The sequence below is a fragment of the Odocoileus virginianus genome, chromosome 13 (assembly GCF_023699985.2).
Source record: "Odocoileus virginianus isolate 20LAN1187 ecotype Illinois chromosome 13, Ovbor_1.2, whole genome shotgun sequence".
Taxonomy (NCBI): domain Eukaryota; kingdom Metazoa; phylum Chordata; class Mammalia; order Artiodactyla; family Cervidae; genus Odocoileus; species Odocoileus virginianus.
The window spans coordinates 38,522,569-38,549,305 of NC_069686.1; the positions used below are offsets into that span (position 1 = coordinate 38,522,569).

The 26,737-nt window shown below is 39.7% G+C and overlaps 1 protein-coding gene across 9 annotated transcripts in view; it reads right to left on the reverse strand.

Annotated features, from left to right (window-relative positions):
* Window positions 1-8,170: 8,170 nt before the first annotated feature.
* MBD5 (methyl-CpG binding domain protein 5) overlaps window positions 8,171-26,737 on the reverse strand; it is a 470,032-nt gene continuing 451,465 nt past the window's right edge. For 6 of the 9 annotated variants that reach the window (XM_070476233.1, XM_070476235.1, XM_070476234.1 and 3 more), the window contains 3 exons: window positions 24,717-24,829; window positions 15,587-15,662; window positions 8,171-12,220 (listed from right to left, as the gene is read on the reverse strand). In XM_070476233.1, the coding sequence (XP_070332334.1) occupies window positions 12,149-12,220; window positions 15,587-15,662; window positions 24,717-24,829 (261 nt within the window). In that variant the 3' untranslated portion in view covers window positions 8,171-12,148. The remainder of the gene's footprint in view (window positions 12,221-15,586; window positions 15,663-24,716; window positions 24,830-26,737) is intronic. The other 3 variants (XM_070476237.1, XM_020880144.2, XR_011490988.1) reach the window with 2 other exon arrangements.

A 26,737-nucleotide genomic window follows, 5' to 3' on the forward strand; every position in this document is an offset into this window, starting at 1 on the left:
TGAGAGAGTAGCCTTGCTCTCTACAATTAGAGAAAGCCTGTGCCCAGCAGTGAAGACCCAGGACAGCCAAAAATAAATAAGTAAACAAAAGGAAAAATATATATAATTAAAAAAAAAAAAAGACCTGCTGGTACCCCACTCTTACCATGACTTGGCTTCTGCTTACCTTCTGGGCTTCTTGTCTACCCCTTTCTTCTTGGACATCACACTCAAGACTTCGTAGAGTTCCCAGAAAACCATGCTATTCTCTTCCCATTCCCACCCTCCACTCTACCCCTGGTGTTTATACCTAATTCTTCTCTCTGCAATGTCCTTTACCCCTCCTGGCAATGTCTGAATTCCTACTGTTCCTTAAGTCACTAACCTGATTCCCCAGGATTTAAGCCTCCCAGTATCTCTGTAATTCACAACTGGCTGTGGCTCTTGTCAGTGTATTGCAATGATTGCTCACAAGTCTTTCTCATTTATTGGAACAAGAGCCCTGGGCGGGGGGCGGGGGGGGGAGGGCCTTTATCTCAGTAACAAGTTGCTCTATAAACATTTACTGAAGGAATGAACAGACAACTCACCTCCCTTGGAAATCTTGGCATTATCTGGAGAAGTGGAAATCTACCATTTCCATTTCCAAAAATGGAAATCTGCTTTATGAGTATCATCATTGTTCATTCGGTTTGTTCTTTAGGCTTATAAAGTCTCCAGAACTCTAAGTTCAGATTAGAAATCTATTATAAGCCAATAACCCTCTGAGCTGGTCTCCTCATGAGAAAGTTTCTCAGGATAGTAAACTCCAAGATTTCTAGGGAATGTCTGTCTTTTTGCCTTAAAATGACCTTAATACATAAGACTAAATACTTTATGACATCAAGGTACTATGTTCTGCTTTTTTGCAAAACAGCTTCCTAAGTGCATTCACATGAACTTCACGATAACCCTCTGGGATCAGCAGGGTGATATCGGTTTCCCTCAGTATAGATGAAAAAACTCAGGCTGAGAGATGGTAAGGCACTTGCCCAAGGTCACACAACAGAGCTGAGACTAGAACCCAGTTTAGCTTCTTTTGTACAATACTATGACCTTAAGAATGAGCAGCCCAGAACCACAGATCTTGGGTATCTAATGAGAAAGCTCCAGGAGCTTCCTGGGGCTGAGAGTGCATAGAATATACACGCATGTGCACACTCAGGGTGCCTGGCCTGGTGTGTGAGTAGGCAGGCCTACCACGGTGTTGGCCTGCCCTCTCACTTCTACCAGAAGTGGTGTCAGCTGTGTGCTGGGCCCTTGCACACTGGGTCAGCATCTCTCTTGAGCAGGTGATCCTATCTTACATGCAAAGAGGTGTATTTGATAGACACTTGGTACCTCAGACAGTAAAGAATCTGCCTGCAGTGCAGGAGACTCGAGTTCAATCCCTGAGTCGGGAAGATCCCCTGGAGAAGGGAATGGCACCCCACTCCAGGATTTTTGCCTGGAGAATCCCATGGACAGAGGAATCTGGCAGACTATAGTCCATGGGGTCACAAAGAGTCAGAAATGACTGAGTGACTAACACTCAAATTTATAGAAAGACAATGTTATTCACTTCATATAACCTAATATAAAACACAGTTTCCACATCAGTTATCAGACTTTTAGGAATGCTTCCTTCATTTCTTTTTTTCCCTTTACCTACCATTTAATTAGAATTGAGCACAGAAAGTTGAATAAGGAAAACCAGGTCCTTCCTCAAGGAGCTCCCGTTGACGGTCTGTTCCATCGCTGCCTTTGCTACTGGAGCAACATGCTATGACCTCCCAGCATTTCACCACCTAAGAGTCCTCTCCAAAGTTGAGTGCACACACCCCAAGCATGGGGCAAGATAATCCACTGGGGTGAGAAAGAGGAAAAACTTAAGAGTCCTATTTCTGTTTGGTTCATCGCAGTCTTCCCTAATTTTTATTTTGGGTGTTTTATAACTCATATTAATTCAGTAGTATACATACTACACACAAATGTGTATATTTATACATAGTATGTCCTCAATTTTATTTTTATTTTACTGATAGGAATTTCTGATAATAAAGTTTGGAAACCGCTGCTTTAGAACAAGGAAAGGTATTCTTTGAGGCAGAAGCAACGTCTCTTTTTTAAAATTATGTTCTCTGCTCTGAAAGCTGTGAGCTCCTCATGATGGCCATGGCTATACGGCCTGATCTCTTGGCTGACGCGATTGCCTTAGGAAGCACAGAAACTCAGGGCACACACTTTCTCCTCCTCCCAGGATGCTTCACCGGCTTCATCATCACCTCGGACATTTGGGAGGAGCTGGAAAGCCAAGAGAAAGGTGGGGGTGAGGGAACAGTCTCTCTTCAGCTTTGCCGTCTCTTCCTCAGACGGTGGCTTGTCCAGGAAGAGCTGGTGTATTACTCTACACCCATCCTTGCAGGCTTTCTTTCCTGGCTCTTGTGAATTTTTTGCTCCCCATTCTGTACCAAATAAACCAGAACAGTGAGACTCAGCCTGAAATCACAGGCTCCTGAAATCACATGACCCTAGTTGCTCTTGTTAAAACTGGAAGGAAACCACCAATGCAGATAATCCTTATTTGATTGGAAAAGGGGGACAGAGCCTGTGACAGACCTCAGAAGAACTTCCTAAGAATATCTTCCCTGACCATGAAAGCTTTTTAAGATTAACTTGGCAGGCATAGCTATGTTCTGGGAGGATTCCATCTCAGTCTAGGGACCAAAGCCTTGGGCGACGAGTCATCTTGGCCCTGTTCTCCATAAACGGTATTCTTTGGTGGCCTAGGGAGCTGAAGTTGAAGCTGCCCCTGGCAACTGAGTGTTCAATTGAGCCCATTCCCTTCCTTCATCAGTGTTTGACAAGCTCTGTCCCCTGTTTTAGCAAGATGTGCCTCAGGTTTCGCAGTCTGAAAAGTGTTTTTCACATGCTTCAATAGTGTACCTAACCTTTTTGGTCTATGTACAAAAAAGGCTAGGTACAGTATTTAGATATGAATTTCCAATTAAGAAACAAATAGTAATCCTTAAGAGCACTAGAAAACACTACCAGATTATTAGTTCTTTCCTCTTTGAATAATTATTTTTGGCTGCACTGGCCTTCACTGCTACGAGAGGGCTTTCTCTATTTGCAGTGAGTGGGGGCTACTCTCTAGTTGCCGTGCACAGGCTTCTTGCTGTGGTGGCCTCTTTTGTCGCAGTGGCTTCTTTTGTTGCATAGCATGGGCTCCATGGCACGCAGGCATCAGTGGTTGTGGTGCATAGGCTTCAATATTTGTGGCTCGTCGGCTCCAGAGTGCAGGCTCAATAGTGTGGCATTTGGGCTGAGTTGTCCTGCAGCATGTGGGATCTTCCTGGACCAGGGATCGAACCAGTGTTCCTTGCCCTGCAAGGTGGATTCTTAACCACTGGACCACCAGGGAAGCCCTCCTCTCCTCTTGCATGCTTCAATGTATTTTCTGTTTTCATTTTCATGCATGTCTGAGAACAGTTCAGCCCAGTATAGTTATGAACATCTTCTTCCCACCCTCTATATTTTCAAATCATTTGGGAACTTCCTGACACTTGCTTGGTTCAAAGGTTTACCCCTCTCAGGAGCACCTGTGTTGAAGTCAGGGAAGAGAAATAAATGGTTCAATGTGAACAGCAGGACCCTCTTAAGTGATTATCCCACAGAAGACTGGTTCTTTCTTCAAGATAAGTGAAGACTTTCTCATTCCATCTATGGATGAAGGAACTGAGTGAGGCTCCACTTCTATTACTAACAGTAATAACAATACAGTAGCTTGACTTGCGTAGCACTGACTCCAAGTCTACACTCTGCTAAGTGCTTCATATAGATTAATCTGTTCAACTCTCAAAGTTCTGGTTCTATTATCCCCACTTTCAGATGATGACACAAAAGCACTTAGAGGTAATTTGCCTGAGATCACACAGTCACTGAATGACTGGACTCACACCCTAGGAGTTTGGCCCCAGAATCTTTTCAGGGATTTGTTCTAACACCAAATTTCAGGCTCTCCCCTACCCTGCCCCTGCCATCCCACCCAAAGTCAAATATACTTTCCCCTGGAGCAACCCACTCCAGCATTCTTGCCTGAAGGATCCCCAGGGACAGATAAGCCTGGCAGTGGACAGTCCACAGAGTTGCAAAGAGTCAGGCACAATCTGAGTGATTAAACACACACACTTGTAATAAAACTCTGCATTCCCTGACTTGACTGACTATAAATTGTTCAAACTTTTCACATATTGATTTACTTATTTAAAGAGTCGGTTCTAACTTCACTCTGAGGTTGAAGGGTTGGAAGTTCTGTTTCTGTTCTGGTTACCACAGCCAGTGCACTTGGAGATATTATCTTCCAGACTAGCTTCTTGGGACATCATTTTGCTGGTCCACTTCTGAATGTGGCATTATAGGCGAAAGAATTCATCTAAGAAACACCCCAGCGAGCAGATTCAGAAACTGGGCTGGACAGGAAGAACGAGAAAAGGCCTCCGTGTCAGTTTGCCCTGGACAGGGAAATCACTCTACCTTTAAAGGCTTCCTGGGGAGACAGCAACTCTACACACAACTCCTCCTTGGGTTGGACAACCCCCTTTCCTGGCAGCAAGTTCCCTTTTCTATTCTAAACCTTTTAAACTACAACTTAAAAATAAACTTCCTAGAGAAGGGAATGGTAACACACCCCAGGATTCTTCCCTGGAGAATCGCATGGACAGAGGAGCCTGGTGGGCTACACAGTCCACGGGGCTGCAGAGAGTTGGACATGACTGAGTGACTAAGCATGCACACACAGATGCCTGCGACGTGACAGACATTTGAGAGTTGACCCACATTATCTCATTGTATCCCTCATCAAACACATGAGAGAAGTGCTGTTATTATCCTTTTTTAGATGAGAAAGCTAAGCACGGATAAAGTAACTTTCCCAAAGTCAAACAACTAGTTAGTGGCACAGCCTAGGTATGAATGCAGATGAAACCTCGCCAAGGACCAGTTTGGAAACTTTATAATGGGCTGCCTGCCCACTGAGGCTCCATTTCCTATGCACAGGACACTGTGCAGAGAGAAGGGCTATTCGCCAGCATCTGGATCATAGGATTAGATGCCTGTTATTGCATTGCTTCTGCCATTTTTTTGTTTTAAACAGATAATTAGCTTTAAAAAGCTCTTAAGTTCAATGATCATCGAATGCAGGAGGTGACTAATTGTGGCTGGGGCTACTTTGAAGGGCATGTACATAATCACGGACTGGAATGGATGATGAAAGGCCACTGTGGTCTCCCCTGCTGTGAGGCAGAGGTCCTTGTAGCCAGATGGCCTTGTTCTGGGCCTGACTCCCTGCGGTTCTGCTTTCCTGTGTTTTCATAACCCTTGGTGCTCACCTGGTACTTCCGACAACTCACACGCTCCTCTGAAGCTTCCTGTTTTCCAGTGAGATGTGCAGGATGAAGCATCACCCCGAGGACTTACACCTGACGTACACTTACCTGTGCATTCTGAGAAGCAGGCCTTGCTTTCTAACAATCTAACAAAATGCTTTGGGACTTCAAACTTTCCCAACCTCTGATCATCCCAGTAGAAACATCATTGCTCTTCTAATACAGAATTAATTTGTGTGAAGACACTGGGAATCATGTTGTTAGAAGTAACTGTAAGTGTGCTGAGTCGTATTTCTTCATGACTATTAAAGTGAATTTACACAAATACAGTTATATACATACCTCAACTGGGATGGAACTTGTTCAACAAATGTAATATGAAGAATTATGGTGGGCCCCGATCTTTTAGAAATTTTGCTTTTAAAAAATGCTGCACCTGGAATATAGCCAATATTTTATAACAACTTTAAATGGATATACTCTATGAAAGTCTTGAATCACTAGTCGCTACATGGTACTCCTGAAACTAATATAATATTGTAGTCAGCTATATCTCAAAATAAAAAATGCTATACTTGATGTTGTCCCCTTCCATATTCCTGCTCTTCACCCTGCAGTCAGAATAATCTTTCTGAAACACTAACCTGGTCACGTCATGCCTGTCCTTAAACCCTGCAATTGTCCCCATTACTGTCATGCGACAGTGGGGTCTATTTTTAAAAATTAACTAATTACTGGCCATGCAGTGTGGCTTGCGGGATTTTGCAGCTTGTGGGATTTAGTTCCCTGACTAGGAATTGAACCCAGGGCTTTGGCAGTGAGAGCAAGGAATCCTAACCACTGGCTCACTAGGGAATTCCTGATAGTGCAGTCTGACCTGCCCCAACCCCCTTCCCCTGCATCCTGTTCTTTGCCCAACCTCTCTCATTTCCCCTCACATTCTACTCTTCAGCTGGTCTTCTCTCCTGCTTCCTCTAACCTCCAAGTCTCACACAAGCCCTTTTCTCTGCCCATAACAAGCTCTCCTTAACTCTCCCCCAGAACACACACTTCTCCTCTGCCTAATTCCAATTCATCTTTCCCTGACCCTCCTTCAAGCCTCCATCCCCATTAAGCTAGGCTAGGGGCCTGCAATGCACTTCCCTATCCCAGGCCTTTTTCATACTTACATGTTTAAGTGGTCTCCTCCTTAGGCAGCTCTGTGAGGGCAGAAAATGGGTCTGTCTTATTCATATTGCTGCATATTGGGTGTGGCATAGAGTGGGACTCAACAAATATTTACTGAATGAATAAATGTATCAGTGACATCTCCAAGATCTATCGAAATGCTTCTGTCAGAACTTCAAAGAGGATCACACAAAAACTGCTAATACGTGAATCAGGCTGCTGTAGAGAGGGTTTAAACTAGGTCCTTATGTGCATGGATGGGCTTCCCTGGTACAGCTCAGCTGGTAAAGAATCTTCCTGCAGTGCAGGAGACCTGAGTTCAATGCCTGGTTGGGGAAGATCCCCTGGAGAAGGAAATGGCAAACCACTCCAGTATCCCTGCCTGGAGAATCCCATAAACAGAGGAGCCTAGCAGGCTGCAGTCCATGGGGTCGCAAAGAGTTGGGCACAACTGAGGGGGTAACACTTCACTTCATATACATATATTCATACACATCCCCTTAGCCACAGTCATCATTTTGACTCAGAGAAGACAGCTATGCTGTCAGCAGGAAGCCTTCCACCAAAGTGGGCCATCACTCTTCCTGAAAACCCTGAACCAAACTATTTAGGTAATTCTAAGCCCTATCTGGGAGTTCTCAAAATGGGTTATCCTGAGTCAATCTGATAATCAAAAGTGTCAAACATGTTCAAATAAAACTGAAGCTAATATAACACTTCCTTTAACCATGGACTGAGAAGCACTTCTTTGGCATGGGTTTTGTTTTGGATTTTGATCCTGGAATCAGTTTCCTGTTGATTATAGCATGCAAAACATGCCCATATTTTACACAGACATATGTTCCATAACTGATTCCATTAATGCTGTGGTTTTCAAATCTCACTTTGTCTCTCACCCCCACTCCTACCCCTAGAGATATTTGGCAAGGGCTGCAGTCATCATTGCTTGTCACAATTTGGAAGGGACACTCCTAACATCTGGTGGGGAGAGGTAAGGGAGGCTGCTAAATATCCTAGGATGCACAGGTGCCCACACGACAAAGAATGAGCTCACTCACAACATCAACAGTGCTGGTGCCGAGGAACCCCGAGTCGAAGTGATATTCTGTAGACACCTTGGTGCACAAGAACTAGGCCCTCTTTGTCTATGTGGGGCTCGTCATGAAGTATGGAAACAAAGCAGAAAATAAGTTAAAAAGCAGTAAGAAAGCTGTGGATCTTCCCCTGCCTGTGATTTAGAGATTAAGATGCTCAGCTTATCTCTAAAGTAGAATTATTCAGTTTGGGGAGGTTTCCTAGGTAGATCCCAATCCTGAATCAATGAATCTCCTATGGAAATCTCATAAAACAAGGCATTTAGTGCGCAATTGAACAGACTCTTGAGTGTGAAAAGGAGTTTTGGTGAATTCAAAACCATATTTGTTTTTCACACTGAAAATGTTCAGGTCATTTTCTTTTTCTAATAGGATAACCATTTGGACAAAAATATCCATATGATATGCAGGTGAAATGTAAATTGCTACTCTTCTCCACAGACAGTCCAGTATATTTATACTTAATCCATAAAGGCATGATGTTACAAAACACATTTGTATATTGTGAAGCCATTTGGCATCAAATTTTCCAATTTATAGACAACTTTGTATTTACATAACAAATTATTAAATCAACCATTTTTCCGGCTTATAAAAGGTCACTGAGGTACACACACAGTGTGTATAAAAGCAGATAAGGCTGATAATACATATTTACAGTAGATACAAATTAATCTTTCATATTTGAAGATAATGCTTTTTATATATTTTTTCTACATCAGACTCCCCACTGTTAGCAGGTTTTCCCATGCTTGAGTTGTTTATTGCTTTTTGGCTCACTGATTTAATATTCACTTCTGGGTTGTTTACACATATGAATTACTAATATTCTTATCTCTTTGGCTAATGCAAATGTGATAGTATGAATGAAAGAAAAAGATAAACGATAATTCAACATTACAGTTCTGGTTGGTTGATAGTATTTGTTCATGGTCCCCAAATGAGTTGAGTAATGCACCACTCATTTTATATATGACAATGAGAAGTTCTGAGTCTTGCATTACACCATTTGGGCAAAAATGGGCAAAGTAAACAAGATATCAGAGTTTTGGTAAGGTCTAAAATCTTGGCTTTCTTTTCAGAAAGAGTAAAGTCATCAGCATGTTAAGCATCTTAGATTTAAAAATCTCAATGCAAAACCACTTGTGATTTACAAGGGAACTTTGCAAACTCAATGGATGATTTCCAAAGTTAACTACAATATGTTATCATGGTCTGAAACGAAAAAGAATCATCTCATGGGATAAGTCAGCTGAGAATCTTCATAAATGTTACAGAAAGCAGAAAAACCACTCTCCACTCATCTCAAAATTCTGCAGTGTTAGGTTCAAAAAAGAAGCTTGTGTTTACTTAAAAAACAGACACAGCAAATAACTCAAAGTTGGGGTTCAAATAAAAGACTAAAAGTGGCCCATGATGTCACAAGGGATGAATATTCTTCTCAAAGAATTTACATGCACAATAGGACTGAAAAGTACAAACCAAAAATGTTCCTTTAAATAAACAGAAACCCTGACTGCTTTTAATACTACAAACAAGACAAATTAAATAAGAGCTGCTCAGTTAGATTTCACTCATTTGAAATAATCTTAAAAACCACTTAAAGGTATAGTTTATTCTTCTTGTGCATCCTAAGACTGTTAAAGGGCACAAAATAAAATTAGTTTTCCTTTTCGAAGAGGGGCTATATGTTTTTTAAATGAGCAAAAATTTTTCATTCTGTTTCCATTCTCCGATTTGTTGAAAAAATTTTATTCTGGGGAATAAAAAAATGTAATAATGTAGAGGGCTAGCCTTCATTTTTTAAAAATGAATAGGCTTTAATACAAAGAGAAAGAAATGGCTCTATGGGCAAAATTCAAGTATGAGTGACCAATTTTTTAATTGTAAAGTAGGTGCAACATTTAAAAAGAAATGTTACAGCACTGCATGACTTGTAATGCTAACAATATTTACATTAACTGCTTACATGAAACCATAGAACTATAGAAGAGAGAGAAAAAAAAAACCATGTGGACTGAAACAATACCTAGAACTCACAACCAGTGGTAAGCAACCAGTGAAATCATGGGCACAGACATACTTTACATGGTCTACTGATGTAAAGTATACATGGGTGGGGGAAAGCACAAACCTAATTAGCTCAAAAATACCCAAAAGAAGGCTTGGTAGACACAAACTTAGTCTGAAGAGAAAAAGCTTCCACATGTCAACACACACGAACATCCACATATACATAGACATACCCAATACACACACACACACACATATGCTGTGAATCTGTAAATAAAAACACCTTTGTAGACAAACCAAGAAAAAAGCAGGTTGGTGCAAAAAAAAAAAAAAAAAAAAAAAAAGGAGACATTAATGGTTTAAACATACCAAACATATCAACTTATAACAAAAATATGTCAACTAAAGTACACAGAAGATGACTTCAGGGGACTGTGGGAAAGACCAGGCAGGCAATCCCACTATTACATCAAAGACAACTCAACCGACCCCTAGAAGGAAGGGTTCCTGCCTCCGGGCTGTGGAGCCCAGTGTAGCCAGTTGCTTTCTGTCAGGCTTGGGAGGTAGGAGTGAGGGTGGAAATGGAAAGGACAGAGACACAGGAGACCTGGGGAAGAACTGAGAGCTATTGATACCAAAAGCGAGCTCCGTGGAGTGCTCTGTGCTGTGGCCCCGAGAAATCAAGTGGAGGAATGACCTTGGTCTCCTTTTTCCTGAGTGACTGGAACTCTGCTACATCACGGGATGGAGGAGCTGCAGAGGTGGATGAGAGGAGAGGGAGGTGGTAGACATCAGGGGTTCAGAGTCAGCCGCTGGAGGGCCTCCCAGTGGCTGGAGCCCCAAGCTGGGGGAAGAGGCAGTCCTCTTCAGCGGGTTAAGGGTTTGGAGTTGGGGCTGGTGGTTCTATACCAGAACAAAAGGATAAGGAATCCCTTCCTGACTATCCGTCAATAGAATCCAACCCAATCAATTTCAGGCTGGGGCGGGGGGTGGGGGTGGGGCTGAAACTTGGCTCCATCGCCTGGGAGATAGGGTTACACCGCCACCACAAAAAAAAAAGAAGAAGAAGAAAATGTGAAAAAAAGACGGAAAATTATGTTGTGCTACATTTCTTATTAATAACCTTGTACTTTACAATGGCTCACAGTTTTAGGTTTTGTATACTTGCAATGTAGTATTTTCTCTCTACATTTGTTTCACATTTTTTTACTTAATATAATATAAATAATTTGGTTAATAGATTCAACCTGCACATTTCAGCCACATTAATATATATAAGAATCTGTTAATGGTATAAATAATTCTTTAAATAAAATAAATCTGATATGTTACATAATACTGATAAAAAATTACCATTGCTAATAATTTTGTAAGCCACCTTAACTTCTGGTATAAGTAATACTGATGAATGGATATGAAACTTGGTTTGATTATTTGCATTTATTTTTGCTACTACAGAAAAACTGTATAATCAACCTTACCTCTGATAAATGTTTCAAAATGGGGGTTTGCCTCCAGGTATGGAAACAGAAAGTGTTATCTTGTCAGGTACTGTTTGCAAAAAAACCTCAACTCTGAGCATTAATGGTGGTGCAGCGTAAGTTTTCTAGTTCAGCAGGTGGCTATCAAATGTTAACTACAGAAATGACTGAGTAAAATATCCCATCTAAGATTTTTTTATAAAACCTATTCTACTTTAAAACTTAGGTAAAAAAAATATGCAACAAATGGTTGCAGTTTCTGAATTCTTAATTTAGATCTGTGAGCCCTCATCCCTTTAGAAATCTGCAAGGTTTCAATTTCCTAGACACCCAAAATCAAGTCCAGTGCTTCCAGGCAAGGTTCATTCCAAACAGACAATATAAATGGACACTCGGTGGTGTGCAGTGTATGTCATAATTCAGGTAATACATCATCATGCCTTTTCTCTGCTGTTAAATACAAAAACAGCATCTTTTACATTATCATAGAAAAGCATTTAGGTTGTATTTTTATTTATCACTTTACACTTGTAGTCTCTGGTAGGTGTACTCCATAGAAACCAAAGAATTTTGTACACTATTTCTTTGTACAATAAAAGATAAAGTGTGCATTAGGTACGCTTGTACATGACAATATTGTACAATATTTACATTTCTGATGTCACCAGGAAATTCTGTATTTTCTATATACAACATTGAAAATTCTTCAGAAACATTTGGACTATTTCTTATAATCACAATTTTAGTATTATAGAAAAAGAGTTTCTCCGTAATCTCTTGACCATTTACCACTCTCATCATTCAGGGATTCTGATTGGTCTTCCAGCATTCTTTATCCTTCCTGATCAAAAAAATATTGTATCACTGTTTCTTTTAGCACCCTGTGGTGGTGGTAACTATCTGCCATAGAATAAATATTGATATAACAGTGGCTATATCAATACTTATCTACAGACATATCTGTGCACATTCCTTTAATAAACACTGCACATTGGTGGAGCAGTCCCTGTTATCTGGAGATCTTCCTCCTCTTGGGTTTGGGGGGTCTCATCTGTCTGTCTCCCTGTGGGATTTGGTGAACCTGAAAATAAAGAGGTAGGGAAAAAACAACAACAACAGAGATTGAAATCACAAACACCATAGGATTTCTGACAAGGAAACAGGGTAGGTAGCAGACTCTGGCTTTCATTTTCAATCACAGCTATCTTGAGGCATTTAACACTTTTACAAGACTCAGATCTCAGTGTGCCTACAGTCATTACAGGGGATGAGGAATCTTCGAAATGACAAGCAGAGCAACACTCTGGATCTCCCAACCAGTGGAATACAAGAGGAACTGGAAAAAAATCAAAGTGGGAAAGGAGACGTGCAGTTGCTACCCCTGCTGTCCATTGAAGACGAAAATAAGACCTTTCCCATCAGAGATCCCTGGATCACTAACTTCACTGGGGTTCTGGAAAAGTGGATAAATATATACTAAACATTTTCTTCTTTATTTCATCACTGGACTTATTTCATAACTACTAAGAAGGGTCAAAGATGATAAGAACATGCACACAGCTCAGCCCAAGGAGGTTTACTTATGAGGAGAATAAGGATGGAAAACAGAATACCCCTACCATCTGTTGGCAAATCTAAACTTGTGTAATCTGGGAAAAGTAATGCATACAACTTATCTTTATATACTAACAGGGAAGCTAGTAGCATTTAAGGCTATACATCAGATTGCACAGAGGTGGATGAAGAGCAGAACTTGATTCCCAGGTATCAGACAGCAGGTCTGGTTTTAGGGGCAGAGGTGGGTCAGGTGTCCCACATTGTATTGAGGCTGTTGTGGTACTGACAGGAGGGGACAAGGTCAAGATCCAGGGGAGGCAGGATGCGCCCAAGGCAGTGGTATAGTACACGCTTAATAACCAGCTCCCCGTGGAGAAATATAAGTCCATTGTAGTGTATGCCAATCTCTGTGGTATAAATGTTTTTACCATGGCCAATTTCAAGCTACCAATGTGATATCATAGAACTCAGGCTTAGAAGAGATGGGCAAAATCAGCTCTGAAGATCCATTACAACTTGGCTCAACTGCATGTTGTAAAGATAATGTAACAGCAAGGACCATTGCTATTCAGAATCAAATACAGAAAACTAGTTTTTACAGATTTTTAAAAATGTGGACCATTTTTAAAGTATTTATTGAATTTGTTACAATATTGCTTTTGTTTTATGTTTTCATTCTTTGGCTGTGATGTATGTGGGATCTTCATTCCCTGAAAAATGATCACACCCACACCCCCCTCCATTGGAAGGCAAAGTCTTAACTACTGGACTGGCAGGGAAATCCCCAGAAAACTTTTTAAAGTATTACATTTAAAAAATAACACCAATGAGTTTCTCACAGTGCCTCATCCTTCTAAATGCTCCATATATGTTCTTTAAAACCACTAGTCTCTGATAAAGAGTCCATTGAAACCTTTTTAAAATTGAGGAAAGAAGCTTTAATTCAAAGCTGCAAATTAGTAACCTGTGAACCAAATGCAGCTTAGAAAGGGATTGTGTTTAGCCCTACGGTGTTTTAATATTTTAAAAATAGCTGGCAACCCTAAAGAATGAGAATTTTTACTTTCAGACTTGCAGTGTCTCATGAAAAAATGGGAAGATCTTGCAACACTGGCACAGTTCCCCACATGGCTCAAGCTCGCTGCAGCATGGAAGCAGAAGCTCCTTCTAGAGAGAACACAGCCCCCAGGTTGCCACGGCCCCCATCACTCCTGACTGCTTGCTGGCCACAAAGGCCAAAGATCTTGAGAGAGAGATTAAGGAGATGCCTGCCAAACACATTTCTCTTCTTCCTGAGCAGGCATGGTGTACAATACTTTTACCAGTCCCCTTGAATTAAGAAGGTCACATGACTGGGTCAAACCAGTGGAAAGTCAACGAAACAGATGAACTTCCCAGTCTGGCCCATAACACCTTATCCTGCCGTCCTCCGGGTACTTGGTTTTCTCTCTTGCTGCTGGGCTGGATGCTAAGGATGTGACGGAGCACTCTGAGGCCCTAGGGAATGGGGGACACTAGATAAGGACAGAACCTGAGCCCCGGAATGACTGTGTGAAGCAAGACTTCCTCAACCAGAATGAGACCCAAATGAGGAACAGCCTTTTTAAGGCATTAAGCCTCTAAGACTGAGAGTTGGTACGTAGCCTACCTTGACCAGGGCATCTTGGTTGGCATTTCTTAATCCACTAAAATCACTGTTTCACTTAAACCTGATCCCCTGTACGTAATGATACTATTTGCCCAGCCCTAGAAGGTGTTTCAGGGGCTTCCCTGGTCGCTCAGACGGTAAAGAATCTGCCTGCAATGCAGGAGACCTGGGTTTGATCCCTGGGTCGTAAAGATCTCCTGGAGAAGGGAATAGCAATCTATTCCAGTATCTTGCCTGGAGAATTCCAAGGACAGAGGAGCCTGGTGGTTTATAGTCCACGGGGTTGCAAAGAGTAGGACATGAATGAGTGACTAATGCATACACACAGAAGGTGTTTGAGTTTATAGTCTCTGCTCCAGAGTTTTCCTATAATTCTAGCAGGAAATTAAACATCTCAGGGCCTCAATTTACCCATCTTTGAAATGATGGTTTAGATCACAAACTCTTGTACCAATACCAATACACTATGAATATGTAAAAACTTCTGTCATTCAGTAGCCACTGGATGGCTTGTTAGGATTCATATAACCTTGTTAACACAATATCAACTAAAAGTAAAAGAAATCACCCTTTCATTGCTGATTAGCTTTTGATAATTCACATTTTTTAGAGATTATCAAAATTTTAGTTTGAGTGTTTATGTTAGTCAATATGCAAATTAGAGAATGATGATTAAACTCACATTCAACACTATTACATGCAACATTCAATAAAAATGTAAAGGGTAAGTAGACACTTTAAAACCAGACGTTATACTGTTAAATATCAATAATTTAACAACAGGATTTGGGGCCAAATATTTAATTTTTTTTTAGGTAATAGCAGAAAGGAAATGAGATGACTATATACTCTTGATCTTGACCCTATGTTCAATTTCCCTTTTTGTTCTATGTAGAGTGAAATTTATATTATTGAATACTTAGGCAACACTAATAATCACTGCTATTGTCAGAGTCAAACGCCCAAAAGCTATGATTTTAACTTCAATGTTTTGCTGCACACATTTAAAAAGTATTTTATGTGAGGAAAAAAGTTACTTACCTCAGAAAAGATACACAGTTAATACCACTAGGTTATTTTTTAAGATCTTTTTAATTTTTTCTGATATCAGTCTTTTTTGAGTCCACTAACTTAGTATTGCTATGTGAGTTGACTGACAATATTTAAGAGACTTTTACCAAAAAGTATAATACAATTTATTTTCAAAGAAACACAGTATAATGGAAAAATAAATTAACTTACAGTCCCAGACATTTTGTCCAGTTCACTCATGGCCTCATGAATAGCAGCTTCTAAATGGTTATTTAGCTTTCCACTTCTGGAATTAATGAAAACAACACAGCAGATTAAAAAATTAAAGAAACAAAAATCTCAATTTAATTCCCTAATCAGAAAACAGAAGTACCAATTCCATGACAGAAAGTCAATTTATATTCACATTTGGACAATTCTGATGACAAAACACTCTGGGATTCTCAGGACTGAACACCAGTGATAAGGTCACATAACTACAGGGAAAAAAAATTGAGCACATGATTAGGGAAAGTGGATTCTTTCCCTTCCACATGTTTCTTCGGCTGTCTGATGGTTTTGTAAGGAAGCTGGGCAATGGGTCTCTGTTTCCACAGGCGGAGCTTGTGCTCTTAGATTCCAGCCTGCTCCGCATTGCCTTTTGTGCCGGCTTGTCTTTCTCGGCTGTGTGGCTGGAGGAAGGGCTCTAAACTGCAGGCTCTGGCCACTAGGGAGCTCCCTCTGCCCTCTCTGGAGCATCCTGGCTTCAGGAGCTCAGCACATGAAGGCGGAAATCCTGGTGCACTGTCATTCCAGGTGGGAAACAGCTTAACTCGCCACACCTGAGGCTCTGCCACATTTCCCTGCCCCCGCCTCCCCAAAAACAAAATGACAAAACTGTTTGAGAAGATAAAGAACAATGGTCTCAGGATGTCTGTCACTCATCTGACCTTTTGTCTCTACCCAGCATACCAGGCTTCCCTGCTGGCTCAGACGGTAAAGCGTCTGTCTGCAGTGCAGGAGACCCAGGTTTGATCCCTGGGTTGGGAAGATCCCCGGAGAAGGGAACGACAGCCCACTCTAGTACTCTTGCCTGGAAAAGTCCATGGACAGAGGAGTCTGGTAGGCTACAGTCCATGGGGTCGCAGAGTGCGACACGACTGAGCGACTTCACTTTCACTTCACTTTCAGCATACCACTACAGGTATTTAACACACGAAGCATCTGCCGTGACTGAAATGCTTAACTAGGAAGCTACTGTACTAATTGCTAAAACAAGGCAAATCCACACTATCCACCTCTAGGAATTATGTCCACTCTAACTGTTCCTTCTTGATGCATACAAAGAATTACCCAATTATTCTGATTACTAAGGTGATTCATTTCATTTATCTCATCACGACAATCACTAGAAAAGGTGTAGAGGTAAATGGCTTTCCAAGAGTTAAGTCCTAGCCCAGCATTCACATGGAGATTGGAAATTTGCAGTTGTAGACGAATTTGGCTCATAGTCCCATTTAGTTTGGCTCACATTGTGTTTAAAAACATATTTGAACTTTAGTGGAATGCTTCTAGATGAGGCCTTTTGGTTTTACCACAGTCCTCGCCAAGTTTTATCCTCATACACCAGGACTGGACAATTCATGCATTTAGTTTCTGTATATAATCGTTGAGTAGTATACTGCTAGGTATATACACCGTGGATGCTCCATATGGTGTCTAAATAAACATGTGTCCAAAGCTAAAACAACGGCTCTGTGTTCTGGGAAACTTATATGCACTTAAGTCAGTTTAACTGAAAGAAAAGATTGTAACTGAACTATAAGAGCAACGCAGCATCAACCTTATCTTTTGTTGGCCTGAAAGCTAGACTACAGTTTTTATATTCTTCCCATTTACTTTAAAAATGTAAACAATGCAGAAAAGTGCATAGAATAAGTTATCAACCTCGATCAAACCTATCTCCAAAAATAAACTGCTAATAAATTACATATTTCTTTTAATTCTTTTTTATTAAAAAATTTAACTAAAGTTCCCATTTGATATCAATTCCTAGTCTCATTCTCTCCCACCCTCCTCCACAAAGGCAACTGTGTTGTGTATTCCTACAAAGAAAGAAAGTGAAATTGCTTAGTTGTGTCCGACTCTTTGCGATCCCATGGACTGCAGACCACCAGGCTCCTCTGTCCATGGATTCTCTAGGCAAGAATACTGGGGTGTGTAGCCTTTCCCTTCTCCAGGGGATCTTCCCAACCCAGGGAGGGAACCTGGATCTCCCGCATTGCAGGCAGATTCTTTAGCATCTGAGCCACAAGAGAAGCTGTGCATTCCTACAGTGTGTGTTAATATTTTATATATCCATGAACAGTACTTATTATTGCCTTTTATGTGTTTTTTAAATATATATCATATCAAATGTGTCCTGATATAAGTACCATTCTACAACTTATCTCTTTTCCTTTTATTGCTATTTTTGAGTATGTCCAAGTTGATATCTATTCACATGCTGTCTTTTATTCACCTATTTATTCCAGTTTTACAGGGCCCTGGTCATCTCATGGGGTCAGGCTGAGTTGTTTTCCCACCAAGGAGTTTGCTAAGCATGATTCTGGGGAGGAATGCAATCCCAGGACTCTGTAGGGCTATTTAAGCTGAACTAGAGTTGGGCTGGGTCAGGGCCCCTTTTGTGGACTGTTTAGCAAAGGTCTTGACAAGTATCACATATTGCTCAGCTATCTGACAATATTACGCTTTGTGCAATGTGTTAAACAGCTTTATCTTTACTATTTCTTTTGTATTTGTATAAAAGTATGAAGATAAGTTTTAAAAGATATTTGTTATACATTTTTATTATATTATCTTATGGGTTTAAAATTGACTACATAGAAGTCTAAATGTCTAAAAAGAAAAAAGAAAATATTTCAGTTAAAAACCATCAGAGAATCTTGGTCTCTCATCTTTAATAACAAAAATAGCCAGTATTATTGAATATTTTAAGGCTTCCCTGATGGCTCAGACGGTAAAGAATCTGCCTACAATGTGAGAGACCTGAGTTCAATCCCTGGGTGGGAAAATCCCCTAGAGAAGGGAATGGCAACCCACTCCAGTATTCTTGTCTGTGAAATCCATAGACAGAGGCTACAGTCCACGGGATTACAAAGAGTTGCACATGACTGAGCGACTAACACTTTCACTTTTTTATATATGCCAAGAATCGTATTAAATCTTTATATATATTATTTCATTAATCCTTATAACAACTCAATGAAGTAGGTATTACAACAGCTGTTTGTACAGAACACTTCATTTTTTAGGGAAACTTGGTGAAACCAATTATAATTTTATGACAAAGAAGATATTTAATTATAAATAGTCTTCAAAAGTAATTGAGTCATAAAAGTTTTGTCCTTTAATATGAAAAATCTCGGTGGGAGGGGGGACCGGGATGGGGAATACATGTAAATCCATGGCTAATTCATTTCAATGTATGACAAAAACCACTGCAATGATGTAAAGTAATTAGCCTCCAACTAATAAAAATAAATGGAAAAAAAAATTTTAAAAAATATGAAAAATCTCAACAGCATCACCATTAAAGTATAAAAATAATTCAACATTATTTGCTGAATGAATAGACAAAATTTTAGGAGTTTGTGAGTTCATTCTTCAACAAGATATTTAAAATATTTATAAACTCCTTGTATTAGTTTAAGGTAATTAGTATGTTTTTCCTTTAACAAACTTAAGTAGTTATTAGAGGGTGAAATGACTACTTTTGGAAGAGAGAATAAATACGGAGATAAGGGCCATGAAGATACATGAATATATCATGGGAATCAAGAGGTATAGAGAGACTTTCCGGATGTCAAATCTGCATACCATATTCACACTAGCTGGTCAAGTCAGGAAAGAATGAGTTTAAAAGAGGAAGAAAAAGCTCCATGAGTCCATGAAATGAATAATTAGTCAAAATTCAATCTTCTAGTCCAGAGGCCCTCCTTGTGGAGTCTCTTCTACTATTTTCTCTTCCCCACTGACATTTAATAATAAACATTTTTACTAATGGACACTCTAAAAGCTACTTGATTAAGCAATAGATGTTCATATAATGACATTTCCAGTTATTAATGGAGATAATTGCCACTTCTCATCTTCATTGCCTATATTGTCACACATTATCCTTATCTTCATTAATTAAAAAAAAAAGCCAGGTACACATCTGTGAATAGTATGAGAAATAAAAAGGAAGTGAGAACTGAACATTGCTCTGGACTATCAGTTCAGAATTTAAGCAACTCACTTCATGTAGACCAGAACAAACTTGGATCAGACCTAAATGTCAAGAATCTTGGATTCTAAAACCTAATCCGTAGGGAAAGTATGCAGATTTAAGAAAATTTAACACATGAGAGATCAAGATGGTAGTATACGAGGACATTGAGCTTACTCCCCACCTCCACCCCCAATGAATATACCAAAAATACACCTACATGTTGAGTAGCTCTCACTGAAAATGACATGGAGACTGGCATAATGACTTTTCTACAACTAAAGGAAGGGAGCAAAAGCTACTAGGAGGAAAAGCCACACACAGAAGAGGAAGGCAGTATCACAGGCTTGGAGATCTTCCCTGGGGAGCATGGAGTTCAATATACCTTTCAGGCACCCCAGCCCTGGGGTCCAGCTCTGGGAAGATGAGCGCCTTAGCTGGTTTGAAAACAGGTAGAGCTTACTGGAGAGCTGCTAGAAATCGAGCCTCTGCTTTTGAACTGTGCATGCACGTGCACAGACTTGCTTACTCCCACCCCACCCCCACCTGCCTCCCTGCTCCAGCACAGTGGAGGGGCAGCAGACTGGAAACAGCCTGGTGCTGGCTGGCTTGCCAGCACACTCTCTGGCCTGCACTGGGCCCCTGTTCCAGCTCTTCTTGCTCTGGCACAGCCCTCCACTATAGTAAAGGCTGCCACTGCCAACGAGAGCGCACACACTTAGAGGGAACAGAGATGCACAGACCCTCTGACCAGGGCAGAGGCAGTCATTGCCAGTGTGCATATCCCTGCCCACATCTGGAGGGAGGAGAACTAACACAAGTGAAAACACTAGTTCAAAAAGATACCTGTACCCCCATGTTCACAGCAGCATTATTTACAATAGGCAAGATATGGAAGCAACCTAAGTGTGTCTACCAATAGATGAAAGGATTAAGTGGTATGTGTATATACATACACCACAATGTATATATTACACACATTAAGACTACTACACATAAAAAGGAATGAAACTTCACCATTTGCAACAACATGGATGGACGTGGGAGGTATTGTGCTTAGTGAAGTAAGTTAGCGAAATAAAAATATTGTATGTTTTCACTTTCATGCAGAATCTAAAAAACAAAAAATGAACATAACAAACCAGAAACAGACTCACAGATACATAGAACAAACTAGTGGTTACCAGTAGGGAACGGGTGGGGTGAGGGGCAAGATAGGGGAACAGGATTAAGAAGTACATACTATTAGGTACAAAATAAGATACAAAGATATACAGCACAGGGAGTATAACCAGTATTTTATAATAACTTTAAACAGAGTTTAATCTATAAAAATATTGCATCACTATGTTGTACACCTGAGGTAATAAAATACCATAAATCAACTAATTTCAATTTAAAAAAATAAAGAAAATTTAATACAAGTATCATTTGTTGGTTTTAAAGTGTTTACTTAAGCACTTTTACATTTACGTTATCACTTTATCACTTTCCAGATTCACAAAAATAAGGTTACTGAATACATATATATGTACATAAAAAGAGATCTGATCCTCACTTAAAAAAAAATCATATCATTACACAAATTTCTTCTTTAATGGAGCTATTTCCACTTTTAAGTACAAAATAACCCTAAGTAATTATTCAATAAATATGTAAATATTTCTTTTGTGATTAGGCAGTAACAAGCAAATCACTTTAAAGATATTTTATTGTATAGTATGATTATAGCCTATTGAGGGTTAAATAACTATATAATGCTCTAAACATCGAATATGGTGACAGAATGTTTCAAACGGTAAAAATATGTAATCATTTTGTTTCACCTATATCTTTATAAGAAAAATAATGGTTTACTAAATACCATGTGCCAAGAACTGTGCTAAGGCTCTCTTTATATTATAACAATTCTAGGAGGTTGGTATTAATATCACACTTTAGGAATGAAGTATTTAGACTTAGAGAGGTTAAACAACATACTCAAGAGTACACACAACTAGGTAGTGATGGAAACATTTGAACTCAGGTCAAAACCCAAATTTTCAGCCACCTTGTTCCAATGCCACCTTCCTTTTTTACTTTCTTTCTCCTTGTCTATAAAACTAGCCAGATATTTTTTAGCTCAAATTCCTTTCCAGTTACTCTTTGGGAACTTTCCACATAAAGGGTAGAAAGGAGAGTAAATAATAGATACCAACTCTCTCTATTCCTTTTTATTTACTCTTCAATCCATGGCCGCTTTATTTTTATATGTGCTATTCTACCAGAAACTGTTTTCACTGTGGTCACCAACGGCCTCCAAACTACCCAGTCCAAATGGAGATGTTTCAGATCTTCTCTTACCGGACCTCTGTTTTTCATTGTATTATCCCAGAAATTCTTGGTCTTTGGCTTTTAACACCCTATTCCCCTACCCTCTGGTTTTCCTCCTCCTATCTGATCATTATTTCCATCTCTTTCATTATCTCTAGTAAATGTTCAAATGCCCCAGCATTTGCTCTTTAATCCACTGTTCAAATTGGTCAAAGTACCTCTGTGTGACTGAAGTCATTTTTCATAGTCAAAGACCATTTCTTCCCAGTTTCAGACTTGTGTCTGTGGAATCACAGGAACCTCACGTTGCTCTCGACAGTTTTCTCCTGTGTGCCCCATTTCACTGCTTCCACTGCCTAAGAAGCACCTGAGAGTTGTCTTTGATTACCTATTCTCTTTTACATTCCAACTAATCACCATGATGATCTGTCAATTTTATCTCCTATATATTTCTTGACCACAGTCTTTCTTCTCTGTTCTCATGGGTTCCCGCCTGGTTTGAGTCTTCCTCCTCTCTTGTTCTCTGACATGGCCTCCTAAATGGATGTCCTTGCCTCCAATACTGTTCCCCTAAAATTTATCCTCCATACAGCCATAGCTAAAGTGAAAAATTCAACCATCTGTCCCCTTAGGCACTTCCAATAATGTAAAGACCTCTGAGGCCTTACCAGGCCCTTCATGGTCTGGCTCTTGCTTATACGTTTGTTTCCATCTCTTACAATTTCCTGTCCTCCAAATCTAACTGCCGACCTCATCTAAACACTATTCCAACCCATCCCATTGTGTCCTATTTCCTGTGTCTGGCTAATATCTATGTAGCGTGTAAGGCTTGGCTGAGATATCATCTCCTCTAGGACATCTTCCATTACGAGTTTAATGTCAATTCTCTGTGATCCCAAAATATACTACACTTATTCCTGTCACTGAAAATTTAACATTTTAATTATTTGTTTCTAAATCTGCCTCCTTCACTAAACAGTGAAGTCCTGGGACTATAGCATTGTGCCTGGTTGGCATAGATTCTTTTGCTAAATCAGTCTCCTTGACTTGGGAAATAAATAAATGATTAAATAAATAAATGATTGGGCTCAACATATCATTTATCACTTATGTGGCCTTTACCTAATTATTTAAGCTATTTGAGTCTGAGTGTCCTCATCAAAAATGGGTTCAGTAATTCTGGCCCATCTTCTGATTGGGAGAATAGAATAATGGATTTTAAATCATATATGCAAAATGTAAAGTATTCTACTAGGCATTTATAAGGCAAGTCCTTCTACTTAGACAACAGTCAGATAAACAAAGCTGTTTTGCTTCATATTTTTGTCTTTTACCTCGGTTCCTTTAGATAACGCTACTTAGGACCCATATAAATTCACCTCAAATAGTAAGCTGGCTTTGAAGGAAATGTTTTACGTTGCTGTTTGTTACTTATTACCTTTCAGAAATTGCTTAATAGCAAATTTATGAGGAAAATACAGCTCATTTCAAGGCAGTATATCTAAATATTTGTGTTATCAACAGTTTTGGATATGTTTCACATAATCCAGCTAACTAGCATATCTCACTGAAGAAAAGATTTCAGGGATATTTTACTTCTAATAAACAAGTACTATTGAACAATATTCTAAAGCAAATGGCCAATGAAAATTCATGATGTAGGTAGCTTGCAATTTCCCTCTTTTCATCCAGACCTTGCATTAATTTTATAGGCTTTATCCTACTACTAAGGTCTTCATTGTGTCACTTCAGTCAGAATAGAGGGGACTTGACTCACTGTGTGCTTTATCAGATCTATAGTGAATCTGGCAACTCACTTGGCCCTCACCAAAACCACTGCCAACTTGCCATCTTCCAAAGGAGTCTTGAACATAGGCACACAGGAGTTAACCCACTGCAGCTGACATCTCTTTTATGAAACATTCTAGTGAGGTGAAGAGAGTTTCCCCAAAATTTGTTGCGATGTCATTATCATTACATAAGTCTTTTATACAAGATACACTGCTAATCATTACAATTTCATAATTCTTAGACATTTGATAATATGAAAATTATAGTAGCTGAGTAGGTATATTGATGATATATATTAACATAATTTCCCATGTACATATACAGAAGCACATTTATAGTTCTCTACCTTAAAGTGAAATAATAGTTATGATATATGACTACATTGTATTACATACAAGTTGTGTAATGAACATTATCTACTTGTCAATACTACGTTTACTCAAAATATAAAGATCTGGAAAAACTTGAATAATTAAGAATAACGTCCCAAAGTTCAACTTCATATTATAATTCCAAAGAAAGTCTATTGCCCCTGCTCCAAGAAAATAATTACTTATCATCACTTTGACTAACAGGTAATCTGCCAAAATTATTCACATGTGTACAACAAGGGGGGTTATTCCCCCTCCCAAAGTATTTGAATTACAAAGGGATACACTTCCACTACACTTTCAGAGACTATTTCATTGCTACATATTGAGAATATTAATCATATTTTCTTTCCCCTCAAGTGAGAGGGATAGAGATGGAGGGAGTAAGGGAAGAGCTGATGAAGAGGCAAGTCCCACACACAGTATAAATTGTTTCAAAAAATATTTTCTGTAGGAGCTATTTCATCTGTAATGGTCCTCTTGGATGATAACTATTAAATTGTACTTAGGTAGGGCTCAAGATGGACTAAGTCAGTGAGATTTCATTGTCCCTTTGAAGGAAAGCCAGTAAAGTATATCCTTGAAAAACAAAACGGGAAAAAAAAATTGTGCTTACTTTCTGTTTCTTTTCCGGGCTCGGCTGTAGGCTTCTAAACCTTCCGTTAGTGTCTTCAACTTCTCGGGCTCCACCTGAGTGAAGGCATGAAGACCAGACCACATTACCCAGACCTGCAATTGTTAACACTGTTTTTACTTTCCTGCCAGACAAGCAGGTGCTTGTACGGCACTGGGGGAAGGGAGGCTTAACTCTCACTGTCCTGTGAAGAGTCCTGTCCTCGCTGGGGCACAGGTTGATTCCGCGGCTCCAGGCTGCAACATCAACGGAAATGAAAGACTGGGTGGCTTTCAAAATGTCAACATTTTCAAAGTAATGTTTGAAGAACAAAAGTTGGAACTTAAATAACCTTTAATTCACAAAATCATCTAAGTCAGAGATCCTGGTCTGCTTTTTGCACTGCCTGATGCTCAGCACCTGCGAATCTGTATTCCATCAGATGAACAACAGCGGTGGTGAGTGACGGTGAGCTGGGCTTTGGAGCCAGCGCACAGAAGTTTGCATCTGACCTTCTCACTTTCTAGCATGAATAACACCCTTAAATTTCCAGAGCCTCCTAAAATTTGGATAATTTAGAGAACTATTTAGTCTGTTAAATCTTTGCTGTTAGCCAAAGCTTTGCCTTTTAAAAATAAAGACACTTCAAGAAAAATTTCCCAAGGACATTAATACCTACCTTCCTGCTAGAATTGTTGTGAGAATTAAAATACAAAAAGCATGGTGAACACGGCCAAGCACAGAACAGCTAGTATCACATAGGTGTGTGTTAGGCTCTGCCAAGGCCAGACAAAAAAAAAACGAGTAGGGCAGGAGGCTGCATGTCGTCCCTAGGGATGCGGAGAGAGGGTGTGGCTACACCTGATGGGCGTGTCCTCCCCAGGTCCTGCTTTAACACTGCCAGCCTAGGCCTTATGACACTTGCCGCCTCATCACTGTGAGTCACCAACTGGTGGCTGCGGGATTGGTGGGGAGGGAGGCGAAGTCTTTGCTACCTGCCTCTAATACTCTCTATCATAGTTCTTGAAGTCACTTCTCCTAAGGAAAACAGTTAACAAGTAGGAAATTTAACATGCAAATAAAAACACACTTAGAAAAGCACTGTAACTTTTACTGATCTTAAACACAATCTCAGTAGAAACAGTATTGCTTGCTGTGTAAATATAGCTTCAAATTAAGTACCCCCCCCACCCCTTAACCCAGTTTTCCCCCACCCTGCACTCCTTTAATAAAAAAAATTCAGAGGTTGCCAAGAAACCTAACGGGTAAGAAAATACACTCTAATAAACAAGGAAATGATTAACTTTTGTCTTTGAATCTTCCTGACTCACGAATACCGTTTATAAATAACTTTCTTTGACCTCTTCAAATCTAGTACACAGTGATGATTATTAACAAAGGGTCTCCATTGTCAAGTCTGAAAACAAGCATTTCTAATTATTCAGTGAGAATAACAGTCAAATAATGGAAATAGTTTCCTTTTCATGACTTCTGTATTTTGTCCCAAAGGATCCAAATACCTTACATACACAAATTCACTGTGGATACTCAATCTATTATGTGCCAGAACAAGAGATAACTTTGTTCCAATAATATTTCTACAGGAGTAGTCAAGTGTCTTAGTGGAGTGACTGGAAAAACTTAAGTAAGATGAATATATCCATGTGTTTTTTTTTTTAAAGGTGCCTGGATACCTTTTCACATTTAATGTTAGAAATGGGATTCCATCCTGTACTCACTCACACAAAGAAATTATGAAAGATAGCTCACAATTAATTTATGTTAATTTATAGCTAATTCCCCTTATATTTAAATTAGTTACCTGGCACCAAGGAGGAAGCTCTCCTATAATAGGAGCTTCTGTTAGATACAAACTGGTATAGTGAGAGATCTCAGAAGGGACTGATACAGGCAACAGGAAGCAGATTCACAGTGAAATAACACAACATGCCACAATGAAAACTTATCCCAATGGTCTCGATTTTAAAAACTAAGTTAGATCAAGTGATTTTTAAAAAATCACC